We start from the raw sequence: 11,575 nt of genomic DNA on the forward strand, positions 1-11,575 counted from the left end.
TGAATTATGCATTTTTGCTATAAAAATGCTTTGAAATTTAAAGTATTTGATCAGAAGTGCAAATTTCATTCTTAGTAGTCCTTTCATCACTAATACCAGAGGTGCTCACTATATTGAGTAAAGTCTCACTTCCCATTTTAAAATAACCTTATGCATTACAACATGCATATTAACATTTGCATTCTGTAACTACCTGCATCATTATTATAATACAAATACTGTTTACTTACATTGTCCTTAACCAGTATTGCCTCACATCTTAAATAATTTTTTGTCCCGTATCTGGTATGAGAATATGAGTAGCATAGGAAACAGTTCAGCCAATTTAGGGATTACTTGAATTGAACTTCAACTTTTTAATTAAGTTTCCAGATTAGAAGAGGCCCTGGGAAATGTGAATGATTGTATACCTGTGTCTAAATTTGTTTTTAATTTTTAATTTTTGTTAGTACCATAGTATATATTAATGGGGTGCATAAGATGTTTTGATACAGGCATGCGTTGTTTAATAATCACGTCATAGAAGATGGGGTATCCATCCTCTCATTTATCCTTTGTTATTGTATACCAGTCTTGCCGCAATGTTACAAGATTTATAAGAGATTATCATGTGGATATATAGAAATGGCATTATCAAAAACTTCATTGTTTTCATTGCATTGAAAAGGTGAAATTGCAGAATAAATGTTTAGGAGAAAATACATTTCTTTTTGCTAAGGTCTGTACAATCTGATACGCCTGAGGAATCAGTAATTCCCTCAGAAATAGCCTTCTATGAAGGAATATCACAAACAGAACATTATGCCAAAAATTGCTGTTTTCTTTTTTTCTTATTACATTACAACCTGATTCTAGTAAATCTTCTGATGTATTTCAGTTTTTCCCCTTTCCTCCTCCTCCCTTGCACCCATCCCCCAGGAATAGCAATGAAAACCCTGAAAATCATTCAGTATAGGAAATTAAGTTTCACAGGGACCATTAAAATTTATTTTTGATTTCTGAGTTGTAAATAACCTATTAAAAAGTTTTGCTCTTTTAAAAAAGAACTTTTTCCTGATGTATGTTTAAGATAATTTGTTATACAGTTTTTAATCCAATTTCTACCCTTGCCTCATTCACTCATACAACATTCATTCAAGAGCTGTATTCCTGACAGGTTTTATGCAGTTTTTTCAACACTGTATTATGAAAGATTTCAAACACAAAGCAAAACGGAAAGAATTTTGCATTGAACATCATATACCAACCAACTACTTTTACCACTAACATTTTAGAGGATTTGCTTGTCTCCTTCCATCCTTTCTTCCTTCCTTCCTTCCTTCTTTTATTCCTCCCTCCCTCCCTCCATCCTTCTTTCCCTCCTTCTCTCCCTCGCTCTTTCATTTTTTCCCATCTTGTCACCCAGGCCGGAGTGCAATGGCACAATCCCGGCTCACTGCAACCTCTACCTTCCAGGTTCAAGCAATTCTCCTGCCTCAGCCTCTGGAGTAGCTAGGATTACAGGTGTGCACCACCACACCCAGCTGATTTTGTGTTTTTAGTAGAGATGAGGTTTCACCATGTTGGCCAGGAATGACCTCAGGTGATCTGCTTGCCTCAGGCCTCCCAAAGTGCTGGGATTATAGGTGTGAGCCACTGCACCCGGCCTCATATCTATGTTTCTATTCATCTCTCTATCCTCCTGTTAAATCCATGCCATTTTTGCATGCTTTTAAAGCACACTGCCAATATTGTACATTTTTTCCTATGTACTTTAGCATGTGTATCAACTTGAGTTTAATATTTATTTACAGTTTTGTCTTTTAAAATTTATATACATTAAATTCATCAATCTTACTTATTCAGTTTTGACAAATTCCTGGTGAGATATAGAACATTAACAGGACCTCAGAAAAGTGTCTTCATTCTCCATTCCAATTGATACCTGCTGTAATACTTTCTCCACATGGGCAGCCAGTGTTCTGATTTTAAAAGTACCATTAATTCATTTTTACCTGTTTTATAACTTCAGTATATACTCTTCTAAAAACATGTTGGCTGCTGTGCTGAGAAGGAATTGTAGGAGAACGAAAGGGGGTCAGGGCCGTGATTTGGGAAGCCATGGCAGTAGCCTATGTGAGATGATGATGGCTTGGACTGGGGTGGTAGCAGACGAAGTGGTCAGACTTAGAGTAAAATTTTGAATATAGAATTGATAGTATCCCTGGGGAGGCTGGATGTGAGTGTATGTTGATCCCACTACCTGCGATGGGGAAGACTTGAAGAGAAGTAGTTTGGGTATGGGAAAATCAAGGTTTCTATTTTGGATATGTCATATTTAAAATGCCTACTAGAGTATATCTCAGGGCTAGAGATGCATATATGGGAGTCAGTGTTCTATAAGTTAATATTTTATTTTGGTCATTGTCTAGTTATAAGCATAATAAAGTAGTTCACAGATTATATCTATGTATAACTAGGTTAGATGGACTTTGTTACAGTCAAACCTCTGATGCCCAGAATAGACAAAACCATATATACAACAAAGGAAATATTATTTTAAGCAGGATTATTGCTAGCTGTATGTATTACATACATCACAGTCACATTGCTCATATTCTATGAAAAGAAAATTATCTTAATAAACAAATAGACTTTATACAATAAAGCAAAATGCAATGATCCAAAGAATCTATTCATTGAAGCCCACTGTTAACATTTGTGGTATTAGAAGAACAGATAACTCACAGCCTCTGTGTCTGATGACCTTTGAATAAAATAACAGACATATCGTATATATATAATTGAAGAGGATAATAAAAAACACATAATAAATATAGTTAAAATATAATAAACACACCAAAGCCTACGTAGATTGTATAAACTTACAAGAAGACAAGGTAGAGTCTTGTTAGGATGATTAAAAAAGGCTTTAAAGCCAGAGGAGATTTTTTGAGGAGAACCTTGATTTTTTATAATAGGTTATGGGATGGCAATTTTAGGTGGAGAGAATGGTACTAGCAAAAATGCAGATGCATCAATCATAAGGATTATTCAGGCAATGTTAAATAAAATGATTTAACTTCAGCATAAGAAAGACAGTCACCCATTCACTCATTCAACACACATTTACAGTAAATGCTTAACTTTGTTCTGGGTACCAAGGACTCTTAAGTACATACTACTTTCTTTTTTTTTTCTGAGACAGAGTCTCACTCTTCGAGTAGGCTGGAGTGCAGTGGTACTCAGCTCACTGCAACCTCTGCCTCCCAGGTTCAAGCGATTCTCTTTCCTCAACCTCCTGAGTAGCTGAGATTATAGGCGTGTTCCACCACTCGCAGCTAATTTTTGTATTTTTGGTAGAGACGAGGTTTCACCATGTTGGTCAGCCTGGTCTTGAACTCCTGACCTCGTGATCCACCCGCCTCAGCCTCCCAAAGTCCTAGAATTACAGGCTTGAGCCACCACGCCCAGCCTAAGTACATAATACTTTCATATCTTTCGCTCAGGGAACCCCCTCAGTCTATTAGGCAAGATAGTTATATATGGAGAGATGTAAAGGGAATGTATTTTTTTGTTGCCTGACATTTAGTCAAGCACTGAACAAGGCATTTTGCATTTTTTTTTTCTTATTCAATTCCCATAAGACCCCCTAAGCTAGGGACTAAATGCCACATTTTATGGAAATGGAGACTCAAAAGTTAAAGCTTATAATCCTAGTAAACTACGGTGTTATTTGTACCCATCTCTTACTTTTAAAAAATTATGCCACGTTGAATAAATACAATACCATATAACAAAACATTTAATAAAGTCACATTGTAAAATGTTGTTTTTGCTTAGTCTTGCTTTGGCTATGTGGGTTCTTTTTTGGTTCCATATGAATTTTAGAATTGTTTTTTCTAACTGTACAGAATAATGATGGTATTCTGATGGGGACTGCACTGAATTTGTAGATTGCTTTTGGCAGTATGGTCATTTTCACAATGTTGATTCTACCCATCCATGAGCATGGGATGTGTTTCCATTTGTTTGTGTCACCCGTGATTTCTTTCAGCAGTGTTTTGCAGTTTTCCTTGTAGAGGTCTTTCGACTCCTTTGTTAGGTATATTCCTAAGCATTTTATTTTGTTTTGCAGCTATTGTAAAAGGGATTGAGTTCTTGATTTGATTCTCTGCTTGCTTGCTTTTGATGTATAGAAGAGCTACTGATTTGTGTACATTAATTTTGTATTCAGAAATTTTGCTGAATTATTTTATCAGTTCTAGGAGATTTCTAGAGGAGTTCTTAGGGTTTTCAAGGTAAAAAATGATATCATAAGTGAACAAGTGAGAGTTTGACTTCCTCTTTACCAATTTAGATGCCCTTTATTTCTTTTTCTTGTCTGATTGCTCTTGTTAGAACTTCCAGTACTATTTTGAAGAGGAGTGGTTAGAGTGGGAATCCTTGTCTTGTTCCAGGTCTCAGAGGGAGTGCTTTCAACTTTTCCCCATTCAGTATTATGTTAGCTGTGGGTTTGTCATAGGTGGCTTTTATTACATTGAGGTATATCCCTTGTATGCCAATTTTGCTGAGAGTTTTAATCATAAAGGATGTTGGATTTTGTTGAATGCATATTCTGCATCTATTGAGGTGATCATGTGATTTTTGTTTTAAATTCTGTTTATGTTGTGTTGACTTAAGTATGTTAAACCATCCCTGCATCCCTGGTATGAAACCCACTTGATTATGGTGGATTATCTTTTTGATATGTTGTTGGATTTGGTTAGCTAGTATGTTATTAAGGATTTTAGCATTGTGTTCCTCAAGGATGAATTAGGGAGGGTTTCTTCTTTCTCTATCTTGTGGCATTCCTCTAAATGTCTGACAGAATTCTGCTGTGAATCTGTCTGGTCCTGGACTTCTTTTTTTATTGGTAATTTTAAAATTATGATTTCAATCTCATTGCTTGTTATTGGTCTGTTCAGGGTATATAATTCTTCTTGATTTAAGCTAGGAGGGTTGTATTTTTCCAGGAATTTATCCATTTCTTGTCGGTTTTCTAGTTTATGTGCATAAAGGTGTTCATAGTAGCCTTGAATGATTTTTTTGAATTTCATTGGTGTCAGTTGTAGTATCTACTATTTTGTTTCTCAGTGAGGTTACCTGGTTTTTCTCTCTTCTTTTTTTGGGTAATCTTGCTAATGATCCATTAATTTTATTTATCTTTTCGAAGAAGCAGGTTTTTGTTTCATTTATCTTTTGTATTTATTTTTATTTGTTTCAAGGTCATTTAGTTCTGCTCTGATCTTGGTTATTTCCTTTCTTCTGCTGGGTTTGGGTTTGGTTTGTTCTAGTTTCTCTAGTTGCTTAAGGTGTGACCTTAGATTGTCTGTTCGTGCTCTTTCAGACTTTCTGATGTAGGTGTTTAGGGCTATGAACTTTCCTCTTAACACCACCTTTGCTGTATCCCAGAGGTTTTTATAGGTTTTGTCATTGTTGTCATTCAGTTAGAAGAATTTTTTAAATTCCATTTTGATTTCATTTTTGACCCAATGCTCATTCAGGAGCAGGTTATTTAATTTCCATGTAGTTGCATGGTTTTGAAGGTTCATTTTGTAGTTGATTTTCAGTTTTATTCCACAGTGGTCTGAGAGAGTGCTTGATATAATTTCGATTTTCTTAAATTTATTGAGGCTTGATTTATGGCCTATCATATGGTCCATCTTGGAGAAAGTTCCGTATGCTGCTGAATAGAATGTGTATGCAAGGAAATAAAAAAAAATGATACGAGAGATGAAGGGAGAAATATTCATGGAAATAGATAGCTTAAAGAAAAAACAATAAAAAATTCAGGAAACTTTGGACATACTTTTAGAAATGTGAAATGCTCTGGAGAGTCTCAGCAATAGAACTGAACAAGTAGAAGAAAGAAATTTCTTGTTGGATGAAATGTTCTGTATATATCTGTTAGGTTCATTTGTTCCAAGGTATAGTTTAAATCCACTGTTTCTTTGTAGACTTTCTGTCCTGACAACCTGTCTAGTGCTGTCAGTGGAGTATTGAAGTACTCCACTATTATTGTGTTGCTATCTCATTTCTTAGGTCTATTAGTAATTATTTTTTTGTTCTTTAGATGGAGTCTCATTCTGTTGCCAGGCTGGAGTGCAGTGGCATGATCTCAGCTCACTGAAACCTCTGCCTCCTGGGTTCAAGCTATTCCCCTGCCTCAGCCTATCAAGTAGCTAGGATTAAAGGCATGTGCCACCATGCCCGGCTAATTTTTTGTATTTTAGTAGAGATGGGGTTTCACCATGTTGGCCAGGATGGTCTCAATCTCCTGACCTCATGATCCACCCACCTCGGCCTCCCAAAGTGGTGGGATTACAGGCGTGAGCCACCGCACCTGGCCTAGTAATTTTTAAATTTCAGAGCTCCAGTGTTAGGTGCATATATGTTTAGGATTGTGACATTTTCCTTTTGGATGAGGCCTTTTACCATCATATACTTTCCTTTTCTGTCTCTTTTAACCACTGTTGCTTGAAAGTTTGTTTTGTCTGATGTAAGAATACTACCTCTGCTTGCTTTTGGTGTCCATTTGCATGAAATTCCTTTTTCTACCCTTTTTAAGTTTATGTTAGCCCTTATGTGTTAGGTGAGTCTCCTGAAGGCAGCAGATGGTTGGTGTAGCATTTAGGCTATTTATATTCAATGTTAGTATTGAAATGTGAGGTACCACTGCATTTTTTTTTTCGCCTGTGTACTTTGTTGCCTGTGTACTTTGGTTTTGTTTTTGCTTTCCAACTTGTATTTTTGTTTTATAGGTCTAATGTGGTTTATGCTTTAAAAAGGTTCTGTTTTGATGTGTTTCCAGGATTTGTTTCAAGATTTAGAGCTCCTTTTAGCAGTTCTTGTAGTGGTGGTTTGGTAATGGTAAATTCTCTCAGCATTTGTTTATCTGAAAATGACTTTATCTTTCCTTCATGTATGATGCTTAGTTTTGCTGGATACAAAATTCTAGGCTGATAATGGTTTGGTTTGAGGAGGCTGAAGATAGGTCCCCAATCTTTTCTACTTTGTAGGGTTTCTGCTGAGAAATCTGCTGATAATGTGGTAGATTTTCTTTTATAGGTTACCTGGCATTTCTGTCTCACAGCTCTTAAGATTCTTTCCTTCATCTTAACTTTGGATAACCTGATGACATTGTGCTTAGGCAGATCTTTGTGCAATGAATTTCCCAGGTGTTCTTTGTACTTCTTGTATTTGGATGTCTAGGTTTCTCGCAAGGCTGGGGAAGTTTTCCTTGATTATTCCCCCAAATATGTTTTCCAGGCTTTTAGAATTCTCTTCTGCCTCGGGTACAACAATTTTTCCTAGGTTTGGTCATTAAACATAATCTCAGACTTCTTGGAAGCTTTGTTCATATTTCTTACACCTTTTTCTTTGTCTTTGTTGGATTGAGTTAATTTGAAGACCTTGTCTTCGAGCTCTGAATTTCTGTCTTCTACTTGTTCAGTTCTGTTGCTGAGACTTTCTGGAGCATTTCACATTTCTAAAAGTATGTCCAAAGGTTCCCGAATTTTTTATTGTTTTTTCTTTAAGCTGTCTATTTCCATGAATATATTTCCCTTCACCTCTTGTGTCATTTTTTTTTGGATTTCCTTGCATTAGGTGTCACTGTTCTCTCGTGCCTCCCTGATTAGCTTAATAACTAACCTCCTGAATTCTTTTTCAGGTAAATCAGGGATTTATTCCTGTTTTAGGTCCATTGCTGGTGAACTAGTGATTTTTTGGGTTGTGTTGAGGAGCCTTGTTTTGTCATATTACCAGGGTTGGTTTTTGGTTCCTTCTCATTTGGGTAGGCTCTGTCAGAGGGAAAGTGTAGGGCTGAAGGCTGTTGTTCACATTTTTTTGTCCCATAGGGTGTTGCCTTGAGGTAGTACTCTCTCCCTTTGCCTATGGATGTGGCTTCCTGTGAGCCGACCTGCAGTGATTGTTGTCTCTCTTCTGGGTCTAGCCACCCAGTGAGTCTACTGGGATCAGGGCTGATACTGGGGGTTGTCTTCACAGAGTCCTGATGTGAACTGTCTATGGGTCTCTCAGCCATGGATGCCAGCGCCTGTTCCAGTGGAGGTGGCAGAGGGTGCAATGGACTCCGCGATGGTCCTTAGCTTTGGTGGTTTAATGCTCTATTTTTGTGCTGGTTAGCCTCCTGCCAGGAGTTGGCATTTTCCAGAAAGCATCAGCTGTAGTAGTGTGGAGAGGGACCAGTGGTGGGTGGGGCTTTAGAACTCCCAAGACTATATGCCCTTTGTCTTCCACTACCAGGGTGAATAGGGAAGGACCATCAGGTGGGGGTCGGGTAAGGAGTATCTGAGCTCAGACTATCCTTGGGTGGGTCTTGCTGCAGCTGCTATCGGGGATATGGGTGAGATTTCCAGGTCACTGGAGTTGTGTACCTGTGAGGATTATGGCTGCCTCTGCTGAGTCATGCAGGTTGTCAGGTAAGTGAGTAAGGCTGGCAGTCACAGGCCTCACCCAACTCCCATGAAAATTGAAGGTCTTGTCCCACTCCCACAGTGCCCCCACCAACAGCCTTGAATCTGTGTCCAGACAGAGGGTGAGAGGAGCTTGAATACTTGCAGTTAGAGAGAGTTCCTTCTCCCTGTGGAGTTTTACCTCCTGCTCCTCTGGCCACCCTCCCGATGGATTCCTGTGGTACCCGGCAAGAATGGGCTGCTTGGGGACCCAGTGAGCTCTTAGGACCTTTCTGCTGCTTCCTCTACCCCTGTATTTCACTCAGCTCTCTAACTTGGGTCAGTTCTAGGTAAAGTCAGAAACTTCTCCTGCTAACAGACCTTCAGCTTCTCCAGTGAGGGGTGTGTGTTTGAGAGAGGAGAGTCTCCCCATTTCTGCAGTTGGGGCACTCACGGTATTTGGGGCATCTCCCGGGTCCTACAGGAGGAGTCTGCTTCCTTCAGAGGGTCTGTGGGTCCTCTCGGAATTGCTGGTTTGTTCTTGCAGTCCATCGGGAGCTAAAATTCACAGTGCAAGCCTCTGCACACTGCTCTGTCTAGAGCTGCAATCTAGTCTTGCCTCCCGTCTGCCATGATCCCCCTCATGTTAAAATTAGCTTTTCATTCAAAGATAATTTATTGACTCATGAACTAAAAATAATATGAAAATGACTTTAGACAGAGCTGAATCGAGGCATTAACAGCATCAGACACCCTCTCTCTCCTTCTGAACTCCCCTTTGCATCTCAGTTAGGCTCTCTCCTCATACTGTCAAAGATTGGCTGCAGGCTCACATTTCTCCAGTTAAGCAAACAGCACTATTGAGTTTGATTGGCCTGACTTGGCTCACTTGCTATTCTGAATGAATCACTTAGCTAGAGGGATTTGCTTTTTTATTAGCTAGGCCTTTGTCCAGCATCTACCACTATATTTAGACAGTTGAGTTAGCCATATGCAGACCACATGGACTCAGAGGAAGGGAATGTTGATATACATAAAAGATATTATTTTACCAGAAGAGGGGATGCTGTACAACAAAGCAATAGATGTTCTATTCAAAATGACAGATAAAGGAGACCAAGAAGACAGAAGGAAGAAAGAGAAAGGAAGTAGAAGAAGAAGGGAAGGGGAGGAAGGCCAAGAAAGAGGAGGAGATGGAGAAGAGGGAAAGAAAAATGAGTAAGAAAGAGAAAAGAGTAGGGAAGAGTAAGATTTATCTTGATGAAAAATCATATCCCTATATGGGATCAATGAACATAGATACCTACAGCTTAAAACTCTGCAGACAAGATATTATTCAGAAGGCATACATGAGCATTCTGTGATGAAAAGAATGGGAATCCCCAAGTTGTCTTTACAAACATACACACTCTCTTGGCATCAGATTCTGTGACTTTATCTGTGAATACAAAACACCTGATCTGATCCCTTGTTTAGAACATCACATGCCTCAAGGCCTTTCATATACTCCATAGATGCAAGTGTCTGCTAAGGATTTTCTTCACAGCTTCTTTTACCTCTTTATTCCTCAGGCTGTAGATGATGGGGTTCAACATTGGGGTGATCACTCCATAAGACAATCCAATGATTTCATCAGATGCTTTTGTGTACTTTGATTTGGGCTTCATGTACATGAAAAGGGCTGAACCATAGAATAAGATGACCACAGTCAAGTGCGCTGAACAGGTAGAAAAGGCTTTCTTTCTTCCCTCAGCAGAGTTAATTCTCAAGATGGAAGAGAGAATAAACACATAGGAGACAAAAATTAACAGAAGAGGAATCACCAATAAAACAATACTTGCCACTGTCATTATAAACACATTCATGGAGATATCTGAGCATATGACTTTAAGAAGAGCCAAGATCTCACAGGTAAGATGATCAATGATATTATTTCCACAGAAAGGCAACACCATTGTCAGGACTGTCTGCACTAAGGAGTTCAGACAGCCTATGATCCAGGACCATGCAGCCATTTGCACATACAGCACTTTGTTCATGATGACGGAGTACCTCAGTGGGTTGCAGATGGCCACATACCGGTCATAGGCCATCACAGCCAGGAGGACACACTCAGTGGAGCCCAAGCCAAGGGACACAACCATCTGCAGAGCACAGCCAATGAAGGAGATAGATTTTGTCTCAGACATAAATATAATAAGCATTGGAGGAATGGATGATGATGTGTAACAGATGTCCAAGAATGAGAGGTTTCCAAGAAAGAAATACATAGGGGTATGGAGGCAAGAATCCAGGATGCTGATGATAATGAGGAGGCTATTTCCCAAGAGGATTATCACATACATGATGAGGCAGAGCAGGAACAGAAAAAACTGGAGCTCTGGATATTGGGAAAGCCCCACCAGAAAGAATTCAGTAACGGCAGAGTAATTTCTTGTCTCCATATGTTCTAGGTCACCTGTCTGCTGGGTATAGAAAAGGACATGATTCAGGTAAAGTGAAATACATAAGGGTATGGAGGCGAGAATCCAGGATGCTGATGATAATGAGGAAGCTATTTCCCAGGAGGATTATCATGTCCTTGATGATGCAGAGCACGAACAGAAAAAGCTGGAGCTATGGGAAAGCCCCGCCAGAAAGAATTCAGTCACGGCAGAGTAATTTCTTGTCTCTATGTGTTCATGTCATCTGCAGAGTTTAGAAAAGAATATGATTCAGGAAATTTTGAAATTTTGATGTGGAGTTATCAAATAACTTTCATGTCCATGATTTTGTTTTATCCTTAGAACAGCCTCTGGAATCAGTAAGAGCAGGGCTATTATATTCACTTTGCTAATGATAAAAGGGGCACTGAGATCAATACTTTCTAGTATCACACAGTAGCAGAGGCTATGCCGGGAAGCGCCAGTCCTCAAATTATATATCTAGGGACAAAGTACTTTCAAAGGTGGGTACATATGAATCTCTATTGATGAATACTTTGAAATTTTTATTTTTATAAAGACATATCTAATTTAAAATATCATGGAGATTCAGAACTATGCCAGTCATCCTCACTATGACTCTCAAGTTACTTAACATTTTTGAATCTAAGCTAGCTAAGCTACTGGTTTCAGCCAGGAAAATTGGGGGAAAGCTAT

At 38.7% G+C, this 11,575-nt stretch overlaps 1 protein-coding gene across 1 annotated transcript; it reads right to left on the reverse strand.

Annotated features, from left to right (window-relative positions):
• Window positions 1-9,934: 9,934 nt before the first annotated feature.
• LOC105707965 (olfactory receptor 13D1) lies at window positions 9,935-10,933 on the reverse strand. The gene has a single exon (XM_012439026.3). It carries the CDS (start codon window positions 10,877-10,879, stop codon window positions 9,935-9,937), a length of 945 nt encoding a protein of 314 aa, XP_012294449.2. The 5' UTR covers window positions 10,880-10,933.
• Window positions 10,934-11,575: the final 642 nt, after the last annotated feature.

Source organism: Aotus nancymaae, unplaced genomic scaffold (assembly GCF_030222135.1).
Source record: "Aotus nancymaae isolate 86718 unplaced genomic scaffold, 86718_ANA_hifiasm-v0.15.2.pri h1tg000003l, whole genome shotgun sequence".
NCBI lineage: Eukaryota > Metazoa > Chordata > Mammalia > Primates > Aotidae > Aotus > Aotus nancymaae.